This window comes from Eubalaena glacialis, chromosome 12 (assembly GCF_028564815.1).
Source record: "Eubalaena glacialis isolate mEubGla1 chromosome 12, mEubGla1.1.hap2.+ XY, whole genome shotgun sequence".
NCBI classification, from domain to species: Eukaryota; Metazoa; Chordata; class Mammalia; order Artiodactyla; family Balaenidae; genus Eubalaena; species Eubalaena glacialis.
In genome coordinates, this window is record NC_083727.1 from 39,101,662 (window position 1) to 39,119,495 (window position 17,834).

Here is a 17,834-nt window from a genome sequence, read left to right on the forward strand (position 1 = left end):
AGATAGTTCTTTTCTTAGTAATGTAATATTTGTGATGTCATTTTTGAGGTAAGTGATCACGATACATGTTTCATTGACATCTTTTACTAGGTATCAGTTTTTCCATAAGTGGCAGAGCCATGAATTTATTGGAAGTCCATATTAATATATCTCATTCTTTTATGGTGTCTTATTTTGAAATCAATTTTGCTTTTCAACATTAAATGGAATGTGTGGGTAAAACCTGGGTGCTTCAGGATGGATAATGCCATGGTATCAATGACAAGGCTACGAGTCTAAATACAGATTCAGAGGAAGTCATAATCTAGGCATGGATACAGGGTATATGGATCTAGTAAGTGAATATAAGGTCAGGACATCTATATGTGTTGAAAGCAAGAACAAAAGTGAGACAAAATTGTGTTTAGAATCTTCAGCTATAGGTGAGACCAGTGGATGTCCAAATAGCAGTATATGGGTTTCATCTGGAATTAGATTTCAGATACTGAGCCTCAGGGAATCCTTGATCGTGAAGATGGTCTGGAGACAGAGTTAAAAAGAAAAGATTCAATAACCAGTAACTGACCCATGCACAGACTCTGAATCACTTGGAGCCTAGATATTAGGGCAGAAATACAAGCACACATAATTTGGAGTTTAATCAAGTCAAATTGGAGTGAGCAGAGATACTGAATTGATATTGAACCATCAGTTAGTGAATTCACTGGAATATTCAACCAAGAATGGTCTCTGAGTTTAGAGTAAGGCCAGACATATTGGTTGGGATTAAGTAGACCTGATTGCTAGGCTTGGAGTGAAATGTAAGGAGAGAAATAACCTTTTATGAAATTAAACTATTGGCATTAATTACTTTGACTCTAGTTAGTCTTAGATCTCATACCTCAATCATTAATTTAAATATGACTCTGCATATTAGGTTTCCTCTCAACTGTAGAATGAACAGAAACAAGTGTTCCTTCCAAAGCCATCATAAATATTTTGAAACTCAGGTAGAGCTTTACCAATTTGACAAGTTACATATAAAAGTCAAAGGAGACGCTTCTCATTTGTCAAGTAGTTTTCATTTCTCCTCCTCCTCACTGACAATCAATCACACATGAAAATATATATTACTTCATCATACATTTAGTAACCAGTCCCTAATCTCCACAAAACTCAGTGTATGTTACAAGATGTCCACCTTTTAGTCCCTTTTAAATAAGTAGAATAAGAAAGTGATTTGGGTTTTCTTTATTTGTTTTTAAGATACTGCAAATTGTTATTCTACATTGAGGCTTGAATTAGGAACCATGTGTGCAATGTTAAGTGGAAATTACTGATTTTCCGATTGTTTTAAAATTTTCAAAGTTAAAAAATAATTTAATATTTTACATTAATTACAGTGTGCCAATTTATATGTAGTATAATTATTTGATCTTAAGCCTGCTTTTAAGTCATATTTTCTTTGGAGATATATAGTATTTAACCATCAATATGATAATCCTCTTACTGTTTTATATTTGATTTGCAGCTTTCAAATCATTTTCACTTTCATTCAACACATATTTATGGATCACATACTATGTGAAAACTTAAGGAAATATTCAGATGTTAATACTATTCTTGAGCAGTTAAAGATAGGGAAAAATATGAATCCTTATTGAGTCCCTGAGTTGTTTGGACCTCATTTTTTGCTATCAGCTAAAGGTTTTCCGTATAATCATAGTTCATGTTTGAAAGCCAACAGGGTAAAGAGATAAATACAGATAAAGAGCCGTGGGAGTTTGAAAATTATTCTTACCTGAGGAAAAGCAAAACATTTATTATACAAGGTGACTTTAGAGTCAAGCCTTAAATAACAGATAGAATTTTGTTATGTAATAATTAGTTGGAAGGGTATCTTGGGCATAGGTAACAGAGGAAGGCAAAGTGGGAAATTGCAGGATGTGTATGAGGAATAACAAGAGTCTCAAAAACACAGTATGAATTAGTACAACCTGTGCAAATAATGCAGTAAAGGGGCCTGATTTTAAAATTGGACTCTACTGCATGGGCAATAGGGAGTCAATGAAAAATTGTAAGTATAGGAAATAACACTCAGGTATTTGCTTTAGGAAAGGGCAGGATAGTTAGGAAGCTTTGGCAATAATGTAGGCAACGTGCATTAGGACCTGATATTAGTTATGAGATTGGAAAGAAGGGATATTTTATAAGCACTATTATAAAGTAGATTCAGTGGAATTTGACAATCGACCAGCTTTGGAAGGGAAAAAGTCAGAAATTATTTAATGACAATAATAAGTTTTCAGACTGGGTGCTAGAAGAATATTGTTGGTATTTATCATAAAAATGAAGAAGAAAGATAAAAATAGTTTGGTGAGAGAAGACAAGATTAATTTTAGACATATTTAAATTATAGTGCTGTGGCACATGCAAGTAGCAAGTAGGTAGCTCTAAATGTCAAACTAGAGCTCCAGAGAGTGACAAGACTGGAGATATATCTGTGGGTGTCCTCTGCGTGGGTTAATGGTGGAAACAGTAAGAATCCATGAGCTTTTTCATGAAGAGATGTTCTCGAGAGAGGACAGGTCTGGGATGGAATGCTAGAGAACATTTGCAGGAAGAAAAGCAAGGAGAGTCAAAGAGAAAAAGCAGAAAATAGTGACTAGAAAGATCAGAGGTTAAAAAAATGTGATTGTTATAATTTCATAGTAACCAAGGAAAATAAACCCTTTCAATGACAAGGTGGTTGTCACCAAGTCATTGGATTTGTCAACTAGATAATTATTAATGATTTTCAAAAGAGAATTTTCTGGGGAGTGGCACAACTAAAAGCTAAATGATGACAAATTGATTGAGGGATGACGAAGTGAAAGATACAGGCAATGATGCTGAAGAATATTGGTTAGGAATAAAACGATAAATAGGATAGTAGCTTGAGGTTCTTGTTTAGTCTATATCCATTTCTATTTTAATCTCCGAGGTAAAGTGTTTATCCTCCTCTTCAAGACCAGTCTCTCCATTTGGGTCCTTCTTGATCAGTCATCCATGCTATCTTGTGGCATTATGTTCTTTCGCCTTATTGACTTTATTCCTCATTTTGGAAATATTATTCTCAGTTTAAAATTACTTTTTTCTAGATTCCCATATCTCTCTCTACTATTTTCTCTCCTCTATATCTTAGCCAGTCTTCTGGATGTTGGAGTGTTAACACTGCTTCTTATCTCCCACAAAGATGAAGTTTCTGTTTCTACTGTGCTTCCGATAATAGGGCTAATGCTGAAGACATTATCATTCCAGTCCTCACATTATTAGATGTCTCAGTGGCATTTACCACTTTGTCTTTTCTCTAAGCTTCTCTACTGTTGGGTGAGCATGACAACAGTCTCCTAGTTCTCACCATATTCTCTGAGCTTTATTTCTGACTTCTTTGTGTGTTTTTTCTTTGCTTCCCCTTAATTATTGGTGTTCCCCAGATTCCATCATTAATCCTCTGAACTTCTCATTCTATACCCTCTCTTCGTGAGATATGTACACTCTCAAGGTTGAAACTCTGCCTTTTATCCTGAAGATCTCCAATTCTATGTCTTCATTTCAGGACTTCTCTGGCAAAGAGCTTTTCCCTGAAAATTTCAGGCTTGTATATTCAAACGTCAAATAAACACCTTTAAATTCAATGTGTCTTAACTTATACTCTTCATTTCCTTTTCCCAGCTTGCTTTTAATTATCATTGGTGAAACCACAATCCACCCTCCATTTCCCTAGAAATCTGAGGGTGATTAATTTTCTCTTTCTAGCCTTCAGGTGATTATTCAAAGAATCTTCAAGTTCTGCTGATTTTGTTTCCTAAATATTTCTTGAGTTTACTTCCTCCTATTCATAACTATGACTTCTATGTTAATTCAAATCTTCATTATCTTTTTCTTGAACCACTGTAATGATCTAAACACTGTCCTCACATCTTTATTTTTATTTCACTACTATTCATCCTAGCAGAACCCCCTCAACATAAATTATCAAAGTCATAAAACTGAATAAACCACACTTAATTTAAAACTCTATTTTTTTCCCAGTTTTTTATAAAATAAAGTCCAAACTTGTTAAAATGATGTAAGAGTTCTCCATGATCTGGCTCCTATATCCTTTTCCAGCTTCATCTTCAGATATTTTGTATGCTACAATAATACCATATTGTTTATAATTCCAAATTTACTAGAAGTAAGATTCAGGGAAAATGATAGCCGGAAAGGATGGCCTTGTGAATAGATTGAGTTGTTAGCATTGTCTGAGAAGTGATGAGAAGCCTCTCTTTCCTGTCTCTCCACCTGAATATGTATCCAAGATTTAAGACTTTGTCTTCCACAATCAGTGATTCATTCCATTGTTTCAGTCATTGACATCTCCAGGCAATAACCCTTGGGCAGGTAACATTACATTCTTACATCCTTGGAAATAAGAGTTTGTCATGCTAAGCCTATAGATGTATATGCCAGAAGTAATGTATGTGTCATATGGGTGATATTTCAAACTGCACAATATTTCCTTACCACTCTCCACTCTTTACCAGAATTCTAACATACCCCAATTCCATGGAAGCCTCACTACCCAGGCAAGCCCCTATAACTAATGGGCATATGTTGAATGGTGTTAAGGGGAAAGAAAGAATTGAGTCCTCGAGGAAAACATAGTGAAATAAGAGCCTAGAATGAAGCAAGCGATGTCAGCATCACAGCAGATAAGATGCTTCCTTTTCTCTCCCCTTCAATCTACAACCTGTGAAACATTAACAACTCAACAGAAAGCCTCTGCCCAGCCCATCAGAATGCCAGAGAATTCCACATATCTGTACATCTAAAGGTGGATGGACGGGAACACATCGAGGAGGTAGAACTGGGGAAACAGTGGAGGCAGTCCCTGCAGTTGTGGTCCCCTGGCTGTGGCAGAGAAGCCTGCAGCCCCAGAGAACCCAAAAGCAACAAGGGAAGCAATACCTAGGACTCTAGCCTCCTGAATGTAGTGGTGCCCGTGGCCACAGATAACCGGGGCCCAGTTCCTCCAGCCACAGAGCCATCCACGACTCCAGCCCCCTGTTCCCTGCCTGCAGTGCTGAAGCCCACAAATCTGACAATACCTGATATAGAGGCACTTGCAACTCCAACTGCACCCCACCCACCCCTTGGAGCCTGCAAATCAGGAGAGCCCAGATGTGGCAGAAGCACCCACCATCCTGATGCCCCAGGTGGTGGTGCCAGCAATACCAACAGCAGCAAGGTACCAATTACCCCAGAGGCACAAGCAACAGTAACAAGGGCACTGGGTGACACCTCTGATAGAGGTGGTGGAGGGCAGAAAATGCTGACTCTCAAATAAAATCAGAGGCAGCACAGGTGAGAGAAACCAAAAACTTGTTCTATAGTGCCACCTACTGGAAAACAAAAGAAAGCCTTCTAATTTCTAACCTGTTGAATCCTTAGAATTAAAAAAAAAAAAAAAAAAAGCTTTACCTAAACAAGAATGATATTCGCTACTTCAAACGCACTGGCAGAGGAACAACACATCAAGCACCATGAAGAACCACAGTAACACAGTATCAAAAAAAGAAAATGATAATTCTCCAGAAACCAAACTTAAAGTCACAGAATATTGCAATCTAACTGATTGAAGAAACTGAATGAACTACAAAAAAGCTCAGAAAGGCAGTTCAATGAGCTTAGGAATAGAATTAATGAACAGAAGGAATACTTTAAGTAATTGAAACTCTAAAAAAGAGCCAAACAGAAATTCTGGAGCTGAAGAATTGAATAAATGAGATGAAAAATGCATTAGAAAGCATTGGGAAAAGAGAATATGATATGGAAGAGAGAATTAGCAAACTCAAAGATAGAAAGCCAGAGAAGATACAAAACATCATAGAAAACCATCAAACCAAAATGGCAGACAGAAACACAAGGAAGAGAGGGCACCCAGAAAACAAAAGATAAAATGGCAGAACTAAGTCCTCCTCTGTAAATAATTATCCTAAATGTCAATGGATTGAATTCACCAGTCAAAAGACACAGAGTGGATGGATGGATTAAAAAACAAGACCTAGCTATATCCTACCTCTGGGAGACTCACCTCAGCTCTAAATATAAACATAGGCTAAAGTAAAGGGATGGAAGATGATACTCCAAGCAAATGACAGTCAAAAAAAGTGAGTATATTCTGTGCTCATGGATTGGAAGAATGAACATTGCTAAAATGTCCATATTATCTAAATCAATTTACAGATTCAATGCAATTCCAATCAAAATCCCAAGGATGTTTTTCACAGAGGTAGATAGAACAAAAAATTCTAAAATGTATATGGAACTACAAAAGATTCTGAATGGTTGAAGCAATCCTAAGAAAAAAGAATAAAGCTGGAGGTATCACATGCACTGGTTTCAAACTATATTACAAAGTTATAGTAATTAAAACAGCATGGTATGGGCAGAAAAACAGATACATAGATCAGTGCAATGTAATTGAGAGCCGAGAAATAAACCCATACATATGTGGAAAATTTTACAAAAAAGGAGCAAAGAAACCTGGAGAGCCACATGCAAAAAGATGAAACTAGAACAGTACCTCATACCTTCCACAAAAAAAATGAACCCAAAGTGGATTAAAGCCTTGAATGTAAGACCAGAAACCATAAAACTCTTAGAAGAAAATATAGGCAGTATGCTCTTTGACATTAGTCATAGCGATATCTTTCAGGATGTGTCTCATCAGGCAAGGGAAACAAAAGAAAAAACAAATAAATGGGACTCATCAAACTAGAAAGCTCCTGAACAGCAAAGGAAACCATCAAAAAAATGAAAGTGCAACCTGCCCTACCACCGAGTGTGAGAAGATATTTGCAGATCATATATCCAGTTAGGGGTCAATATCAAAAAAATATAAAGAACTCATACACCTCAACAACAAAAAACCAGAAAACCCAATTAATAAATGGGCAGAGGAGCTGAATAGAAATTTTCCAAAGAAGGCATATAGAAGGCCAACAGGTACTTGAAACGATGTTCAACATCACTAATTATTAGGGAAATTAAAATTAAAACCATTAGCAAATATTATACTCAATGGAGAAAAATGGAAAGATTTCTCCCTGAGAATTGGAACAAGACAAGGATGTCTGCTATCAGCACTTCTATTATGCATTGTACTGGATATTCTAACCAGTGCAATAAGGTGAGAAATAGAATTAATCAGTACAAGAATAAAAAAGTAAAAATAAAACTATTCACAGGTGAAATTATCTGCTTGAAAAATTCAAAAGAATATATAGATGAACTATTACAACTGAGTGAATTTAGCAAGTTTTATATACAAAAGTCATTTTTTCCCTTGCTCTGTCTCTAGTTCATGTCATTAACTTTTTGAAAAGATCATGATCATTTACTCTGTAGACACTTGATTTATGTAATTGTTTCTTCAGAATATTATTTAATATGTTCTCTATATCGTATATTTGATTAACCTGAAAGCTTAACCTTTGGCTTAACTTGATTCCAGTTGGCTGCTTTGGCAAGAATACTTCAGAGGTGATACAGTTGTACATCACACTGCATGTCATGAGGAAGCACAGAATGTCTGGATGTCCTATTGTGAATGAGTGGCTCTGAGTTTCCTCAGTGGGTTAAGTTGGTGACAATCACATTTCTTCATTTCCAAGTTGCAGTTTTCCCCATGCAACTTTTGGGGGTGATACCTGGGTATGACGGCAATATCCAGTTCCCCATTCATCCTTCATCTAATAGTTGCTAATGTCCTCTGAAGATCCTTACTTGAATCAGTTATTTCAGTACACTGATTTTATATGAATCATTTCTATTTCTTGGATGTATAACAAGGTAAGCAGATAATACTCCACCGAGAGTAGTTAAATCTCAGTAGTTCATGGGAAACAGCACCTAAGTGATAATTCTTATTTCTTTTTTGGTTACTTGTGATTTGGAATGACTTCATTTCATATTTAAGCAAATCTCAAGCATGACTACACTGTCCTTTGAGTTGATTAAGCAACATTAAGCTTGAATTTAAAGGAGCATCTAGTTGACATTTTCAAGACGCTAAGTGGCTCCAGCAATTACCTGGAATGTAAGGCGATTAATCATAATCCTGTCAAGCGGAATTCTTCATAGAGCTTGTTTATCAAAGCAGAGTATAAAAGAACAAGATAGAAAACAATGTGCAAAGGCTAGTAAGAAGAGGGCAAGGGATTATTTTTTTCTCTAATTCTTTAAGAGTAGATTTATAATAGTAGGTTTCAGTTGGATTTTAGAGAAGTGAGAAATATTGAAAAAGCTTTAAAATAGGTTGTTCAGAAGAAAATTTTGGCATTGAATGAGTTACAAAATGCCTTTTTGAGCAGAAGCAGCATTTACATCTGGAATTTTATTTAAACCTTATCTCTGCTTTGCAGCTGTACCTGGAAAGAAGGAAGAGAAAACAACCAAGACAGTGGAGCAAGGTAAAAAAAAATGAAGGAGGTTGACATTATCTTCTTTAGAAAGACAACAACACGAGGAGGAAAGCACTGGATTCAGACAGGCGGACGACAATAACCTTTAAATCGATTGCTCTCTTTCACTGTCCTTGCATGTTTTTCTGTGCCAGGGAGAATGTGAGGTGGCAATCTGGGTTTTTGTTCTTTTGTATAACTAAACTTTGAGTGTAAGTTCAGAACAGGAGAGCTCCACAGACTGCTTAATTACAAGAGAAATGCTGAAGATTGTTGGGAATAAGGAAATCTTCCAGGGCAATTGGTAGACATTTTTTTCTGTTTGATTTGTGGTTTTAACACCACCTGACTGATCATAGTTTAAAGAATAGAGGTGACACAATTGTGTTTATGCAAAAACAATTTCTACTGCTTGAAAAGTAATATGTTAAAACAAAGCAAAAAACCAGCAATACAGGTAAATTACTTGCGTTTATATTACGACTTCAACAGTTGATTCTCCCAAGAGGTCTAAAATTTCAGTGTTATAAACCATAATGCCATAAATAATGCATTTTCTTTTTTTAATGCAGCTATATAATAAATATATCATTCTAGAATATGCTTGAGAAAAATGCTACAGCAGAGTAGAGTAAAAGCATTTGAAGTGATGTTGGGCCTTCTGTGAGAGCTCACAGTGTTAATAATTTTAATTTTTGTTCCCCCCACTCTTTGGCTTTTAATATATTATAATATGTATTATTTATTATAATAAATAGATGAAATCAGAACTAGCAATAATTTTGTCAAGAATGAAATCAAAATCATTCCTTCTCTTAAATTTGAGACAAATTCCTAATATCAGAAATTAGGTATTTTTACATAAATATATCAAGAAAATCCTTCAAACCCTCACATTTCAGATAAGTAAACTAAGGTTAAAAAATTCATCAAGGATTTATTTCCTTTGGTTTTTCAAAAGAAAAATCACATTAAATCACATTGAATAAGTTTTCAAATTCATTTGGCTTCTGTGGACTACCTGGACTTTTAGAATTCAATAAAATGTTTCTGTCAACTTCTTTTTGAGGTGGATACTTTAGTCTCTGAAATATAAAGTAGAGCTCTAGGAGCACGGATCCCAATTTCAACTTGTTGACTTAGACAAGGTTCTGAGCCTAAATTTCTTCTCTAAAAAATAGAGTTAATTATACCTGACCTGCCTGTCTGACAAGATGTGGAGTTCAAACAAGAAAACGTATGTGAAAGGATATGAAAAAATATAAACTCCTAGTTAAGTATATAGTATTTACTTAGGCATTTTTCCTTATAAAATCAGCTTCAATATAAATGAGAATCAAAACGCTTTGCTTTCACTAAGCTTCATAGTTTTTCTCCCCTCTAGTATAAAGGCGTTGGTTACTCATCTTACAGCATTTGCAGATTGTTTTTATAGCCACAGCAAATTAAGAGAAGACTGACTAGAATATAAAATGTCCACATTAATAATAGTACCTAACATATAATTGATTAAGCACAGATTGTTTATGTCTTCTTACCTTCATGTTGGTCTCAGTTTCATTAATTCTATAATGTTGCCTCAAATAGTTTGGAGACTGGAAATGGCTCTTAGGGATGTGAATTTACTCCTTCAGATGATTTTATAATTCATTCTTTTATTAAAAATACTTTCTATTTTATAAACACTTAGGCTCTTGGCTTATGTAAAAACAATAAGAGATTCTTTCAATGACTTTTTATATTGACTTAGTAAATCATTTCAGTTTTAAATATTGTAAAGCAATGACCTCATTTTTTAACTATACAAATCATAAGAAATAAGGTATTTGGATAGCTTGCATACTTTTGTGATGGTATATCTATGACTAATACCTTATATGAAAATATATATTTTGTGATTTTAATAAATCAAGGAATTTATGTGAGAATAAATCAACTACATTCTACAGATTTCATCATAATATTCTAATATTTATACATAAGATGATGCTTTGACTATTGTGTACTTCTCTTCCTTATATAGTTTTTAGTTATTTTCAGAAGTATAAATCTAAAACTAGTTCACAATTCTTTGAAGTACAGTTAAATAGTTTATAAAGAGTTATTTTCATTTAAGTTTGAACTTATGGACTTGTACTAGGGAAAAACTATGATACTCTTAATTCTTAATAGATTTCAAATACACTGTGTGATCTATGTAAAACTGTGTACACTGAACCTCTGAACTTAGTCTGCATTATAATTGTACTTGGGAAACATCGATTAAGCTAAACTTTACATTATGGAAAATTCATATAGTGAAAGGTGAAATAAATTTTATGTTTATGTAATTTAGTGAACTAGACCTCATAAAGTTTAAGAATTAGAAATTTAGTTAATCTAACCTCTGCAAAAGTCCAAAAAAGTATCTCTATTTTATCTTTAATTCATGATGGAACATGTGGTTTTTAGTTATTCTTCTCATATAGATCTTAAATTGGCTAGACCAGAATTTTGAGTATTAAGAAACTCTTTATAAATTTTCCCACACTAAAGCCACACACACACACATACACACCCACACACACCGCAGACACCATTAACGATTTCTCTTGTTTAGAAAGCAATTACCTAGAAGCATCAGGAGACACAAGTATTTTCCACAATGCATGTTGCTCTCCTTATAGTGAGAGCCAAGGAATGCCAAAGATAAAACATCACAATACGTGCTACTGTATGAAGATTTGTCTTTATATATTTGTATATTATATCTAGAAAGAATACATCACATTTCATTAAGCTTGGTTTATTTATTGTTTGATATTTAATCTCTCATTTTTAGTGTACTTTTTCCTCAGTATTACTTTTCAAAATTGACCTGTCCCCCTAAATCCAATTTCCCTCTCTCTTTTTCGATCTTGTTTTCTCTCAGAAGAAAAGTTTTCGTAGTATTTGCTTGTTACTAGCCAGAGGATCAAAGCAGTCACTCTAGGGAAGCATCCAGTGACTTCTTACTTACTGTGGCAGGGAAGGAGACCAGTCAAGACAACTAACTTTAACGATCTGAGTTGTAGATTGGAGTCCCAGCATCTCCTTGTTTCTAATTTTCTTCCTTCAAAGTGATTTCAATCCAACAATGAGAAGGTGAAGAAAATAGTAATAAATCAAATCATTTGCATATCATCTTTCTTTTTCTTTCATTCACACCTGTGCATGATATTACTTAAAGCTTTCTTTAAGAGTTTGTTCTAAGGGCTTGAAACAGTGCTGGCAAGTAGGAAGTGTTCAATAAATACTTGTGGGTTGAATGAAAACATAGAGGAATTGTTGAAGAAAAGAATACTAGGTGATCCAGATATCAATGATCTGTGCCTCTAAATACTGTACAATTAAGATATTTTAGTAAATGAAATGTGATTTGTGATAGCAAAGATTGCCAAATATTTCAGAAACCAGGATAAGTGATTAAATCATCTAACTACCCTCATTTTAAAGTAAAAAAAGTAGAGCAAATTAATAACTAAGTATGCATTATTCATTAATTATATCATTATTACGATCTTTGGAGATGGTACTCTTACATAACAAAACAGCATGTGGTAAACTGTCATATGGATAAAGATATTGAATAAATTAAATTTAGCAATTGCACCTTCTATATTGTAAATTAAAAAAAAACTTAAAATAAGAGAGAAAATTTAATAATTGCCCAATTAGACCAATGTATGTCTAAATATAGAAACGTAAGGCCTTATCCTCACTTTTCTTGGTTTTACATTATGGAACTGAATTAGATGATCTTCTATTCCTTTGAATCATAAAAAAATTTATGTTCAACAAAGTTTTTAAGTAGTATGTCCCTTATATCAGAATATAAAGGCTCTTCCTTCTATAGGAGAAGGCTGGTCTAGAAAGACTTTTATTTCTAGGATTCTAAAACTCAAATGTTAAGGGAAAACACACTTTATAAACCTGGATATTTTAGTATCCCAAAATTAAACTGAAAATTTCATTACAGAAACATTAGTTATAGTTTTCCATCCTCTTAACAATTAAAAATCACTTCAAAATCCACTTAAGTACAAATATGACAAAAATATTCATGAAAAATGATTAAAGAGAATTTGAGTACCTATTAACCACCAAGAATAAATTTGAACACAATTAGTAATCATTTTATTAAGGGTAAAATTGGAGCATATGGATCATAAATGTATCAAATGCAGTTCATTTCCTGTAATAAAACTTATATTTTGCTTTAAATTAAGAAATCTTTTTAAATTCATAAGTGCAGTAATTTGTGTCCACTTGAAGACTTTCTGTTTTTCTTTGCCTTTGTTGCTATTTTGTAAACAATGGTACCCTACATAATTGTATTAGTGTTTTAAATTGTCACAACAACAAGTGAAACCCAACTGATATTACATGCTTTGTGTGTTTGTCTTTGTCCTCAGACACTTTTCAGATTCTTCTATTCTTTGTACATGTACTGGTCTATTTAGAATCTGCTACGTGTATTTATTGTAGATTGATCCCATACTTTCAAGTGAATGTTAATAATATCTAAGAGTAGTGATTTCTCTGAGAGAAACTTATTTATTTAAATAAATGTTTATACTTTATGATATGTCAACACTATAAAAAAAGAGAGAAACAATTTTACATTTAAGATCAATGGAGTAAAACTGAAGGTGTAGTTGATACATATTGTATTTAATTATTTGCTTAATATGTGATTATAAAATAACCTATTTGCACATGTGGACTAAGTCATGCTGTTGACCCTCAATAAATGTTAAAGTATAATAACGATAGTATTGATTCCTGTGAATTCCAAACTTTTGACAATAGTTTGTGCTCTGGTTGTTTAATATTTATTGAGCGCCCACAACAGACTAGGCGCTGGGAATGGGTGTGAGGAGTATTGAGTGGGCTTTGGAGAGAAGATGGTCTACATACAGAGCTCATGCAACGCTTGTAAAAATGAGTGTACTCTGCTTGCTTACATATTTTATATATTTTCAAGAGAACTTTTTGCAATTTTCCACTATCTCACTTGCTCACATAACACATTTCAGTACTACTTCTTACTTTTGTTTCATTTAATACTTTTAGAATGTTCTCATAATCATTTGATCTCATGTATGGAAATTACTTTCTAGTCCCTTCTTTCTCACCATGTTCTTCCCCATTCTCTTCATCACTTTAATAAATAGACAGGTATAAATCCTACCTATCACAGCTGATTCACAACACACTCAAAAAGTTTGTATTGTTGCATTGATCTCCTACAGGGTACCACCTCCTGCCATGCAACATTTGGTTCATGTGATTCATTTATTGGTAGGAATGTCATTGAATGCTAAAGAGAATTTCAGCCCGGTAAAGGAGCAATGTGTGCCAGTGAGGTTGGCAAGATTTGGAGGCAATGCTAAAAGATGTGCATTCATGCTGTACCTTTCCCTCAGAAGTTAATGGTTCTTGTATTAATGATCCATTTTCTCTAATAAACTAGTGTGTAACTTGATCACTCTCATTTTATGCAGGATATACTATAGGCAAGTACAAGTCACACAGAGAGATAATTGTAATGCCCGCATTCCAGTTTCCGTCATGCATAATTCTGCTTTTCAGTTATCATGAAACTGAACCACTCCTCTGCCTAATATGACCTCTGTGCCTATCTTTTTCTTTCCTTTTCTTAGAGACTGTGGCCATTTCATGGAGAAGAACAGTAAAACTATAACGTTACCCCAGGAACCTCCCCCTGCACTTCATACTGGGGTCACTACTTTTACCACCAGGTTACCTTTTTAACTCTGGAGTCAGAGGAACTGGCTATTAGATGAGCTAAATTAAGTTACCTGACGTTGCCAGAACAGACAATGTACGTAGGGGTAGTGTGTCACTCCTACTCTGTCTATATTCTACCCCTTCCATGATTCATCAAAGTAATTTCTTAATGGCAATTGTATCCATCTTTTAGGTTCTTAAAAGCAACAAACTTTTTACATCATGCATGTGCTCTTGCTTCATCTATCTTATAATTCTAAAACTTTGTCTTGATGTAATGTCCAACAATCTTTATGTAAACTAATGGAATGCAGTTATAAACCATTTTCTAAAGCCCAGTCAAATCAAATTGTAAATATGAAGAAAAGTTGTCATATGATTTCTGAATTTAATGACAATGCACTTCAGATAAAGTGTATATTTTTGATCATTGTCTACATCTTAATATTAGGTTGATGGTTCTTTAAGAAATCCTTAGATCTGTGAAAGACCATTTTCATCCTCTTTATAATGAAAGCTCTTACAAACCTTATTTTTCCTCAGAGAATTTTGATCACCATTACCAGGATTTGGCAAGTAAAAACTATTTTTAATTATTCAATATAGATATTTGAAGATTACAATTTTGTTCTCCAGAGAGAAAAATTGACTTTTGTTTGTTCCTTTGACATTCTACGCTAGATTATATAAAAGACTGCGGAAATGCATTGTAGTGTTTACCATATAACACACCAAGAAAACACCTCCTTGCAAGTTCAAGGACATTAAACTGCTAATTATGTCTCTCTTTTCTATTAATATTTACTTTCACTCCTGCTTTTATTCTGAAACCACATATGGGTTTATTCTCTTTTTTCCCTTAGGGATTTTTAATAGAAAGTATATTATAAGCTTCTCTGTTACAAAGCTAAGTGGCCAGAACAAAGATTGTTTTGGGAGAATTTTTTTATCCCTTTTTTACTGACTTTTTTCTTTCATTTATAAATTGATTTTCTACTAAAGGCCTACTTAGGAAAAAAAAAAGAGTTGGAATACAATATACACTATCTTGAATAAAATTGCTTAAAATCAATTGCTATGTCATATCCTGGAACAAATTAATGGAGTTTAAGCTACAGTCTCTAAAAATCAAATTGCAGATATTGTCTTAAATCATTAGCCCTACATAAAAATGCATTGTTACTTTCTTCTAATTGTAAATTAAAGTACACATTATAGGTCAAATAATTTCAGGAATAAACATGAAAAAAATTTTCATCATTCTACATAAAATTTACTTGCACCTTATTGATTATTACTGCCCCAGTTTTTCATAGAATGATGATGTATTATATGCTAAATAAAAAGCAATTCTTAAAACCTGAAAATTCAATTCAGATACTCCTTTGGAATTATGAAATGGCAAAATATAAGTTAGAAAATTTCTTCATCATTGTGACTTGCAAATTTTGGGTTTTATTTCACTTGATTTTTATAAAAGAAAGAGATACTAGGTCAGATAACTCATAAAAAGCATCTATAGTCTCGTTAAAAGTCTTGGCAATAAAAATCATGGTCAACAATTCTTAGCTTGGAGTTAGCACTTGTATTGCTGGTCCTTGAAAAAAAATAACTGATAAAAACTAATAATGATTAGAAATATTAATCTGCTTGAATAATAGAGTACAGTTATCTCAAAATAAAACTTAAGGCTTGGTCTATTTCTTCCATTAATTTATTCTGTGACATTAGGGTATTTACTTTTTTTGTAAATCTTCTTTTGTAAGCCAAGATTATTTTACTAAGCATTCTCTACAGAACTTTCCAGTCCTAATATTGTCTAATTCTCATTTGTAAGAAATGTCTCCCATGCCTGAGACGTTTCCACTTTGACCCAAATGCTGAAGAATAAACTTACTTTTCTGATTGCAAGTACAATCTGTACCAAAGTATAAACAGAAATGTCAGATTCAGATTCTAAAATGAAAATATTTCTAGGTATTATATAAATCTACTAAATAGAATTCTAATATTTGAAGTATTTACTTCACTTGAATTTCAATATGTACACTTAAATTATACTTAAGTTTCAAAAAGTACATCGCTGGAGCAAAGCATACTATTGAATATCCAATGAAATGACATGAAGGTTCTCTAAATATTAATTTAGCTACAAGGATCACTAATAATGGAACACAGGATGCAGAAATTATGCCCGTGACACACATGTATAATAGAATTTATAAAAAATAAAACAGAAAAAGATATTGTCTCAGGAGACAGGAGAATGTGGATAACACAACTGTGGTTGAATTGTGGTTTCAGTTTTGGAGTATTTCCAAACAAAATAACAATGATTTTCTAAGTATTGTCAGTCAGTTCAGTATATATCATATTCTCTTAAGAGCAAAAGTTTAATTTCATTGATACAATGACTGAAAAAAATGTTTGGACTAAGGATCTTTAAAGATTCCTTATCACTGGAAGGATATAAATTCAAATTCTCTAGCAGGGTACTGCTGGTTTCTTTATCACCATCCCTCGCTGTGACTTTCCAGCCTTGGCTCACATACTTCTCCCCCACTTTGTACATCCAGTGAGACAGCCACATAAACTTTCACACTCCATTTTTTCTTATGTTGTTCCTTATGTTGGCGATGTCTTTCCAATTCTTCCTTGATGACAAATTTTATATCTAGTTTCAGGATTGATCACAGATGCCAGTACCTCTATGAGGTCTTTTCTTATTGCATCAGGTAGAGTTTGTCAGTCCTTCTGCTATGAGCTCAGAGCCCTGTGTATGTGTCTCTGTCATTGTACTTAATCTGTCTACGTGGATGCCTTCCAGCATAGACTGAACTCCATGAAACCATCTTTTTTTTTTTTCTCAGCTCTGAACCCAAAAGAGACATTGAATAGATATTTATTGAATGAATCAAGTTTACCTTTTCAAAATACAAAAAAATGTATTCTTCTTCTAACATATTGTTCCCAAGTGAAGAAACTTAAATAGACCTGGGGTTCTTGTTCTGCAGGGGGATCACTTTGTCACACTGCTAAGCACTGGAGGAAGGACAGTTTCTAGTTTGTTAAAATGGCATTAGCTTTTGCTTTTACTCTAACCAAAGCCTTTTTGAGAGTCTCAGACCTCAACTTTCTTTTATATGCACATATCCATCACAAAGTTTAAAGTGCTGTTAAAGATTTCTAAAAAATTTCATTGACGTTTAAAATACTAGCAAATCAAATTAAACAGTGTATATAAAGAATTATATACCATGACCAAGTAGGATTCATTCTAGGTAAGCAAAACTGGTTTAACATTTGAAAATAAATTGATGTAATTCATTACATCAACCAGATAAACAAGAAACAAAATCATCTCAATAGATACAGAAAATCATTTGACAAAATCCAATATCCATGTATGATAAAAACTCTCAGCAAACTAGGAACAGAGAGAAACTTCCTCAACTTGATAAAGAACATCTGCAGCAAAACCTACTGCTAGCATCATACTTAATGATGAGGCACTAGAAGATTTCCCACTAAGATAAAAAACAAGGCAAGGATGTCCCCTCTCAGCACACTTATTCAACATTGTACTGGAAGTAC

The 17,834-nt window shown here is 33.6% G+C and overlaps 1 protein-coding gene across 1 annotated transcript in view; it reads left to right on the forward strand.

The window, feature by feature from the left end:
- Positions 1-17,834, forward strand: part of TRDN (triadin) — a 315,995-nt gene that overhangs the window by 212,408 nt on the left and 85,753 nt on the right. The window contains exon 21 of the mRNA XM_061207205.1: positions 8,430-8,477. Coding sequence (XP_061063188.1) covers positions 8,430-8,477 — 48 coding nt within the window. The remainder of the gene's footprint in view (positions 1-8,429; positions 8,478-17,834) is intronic.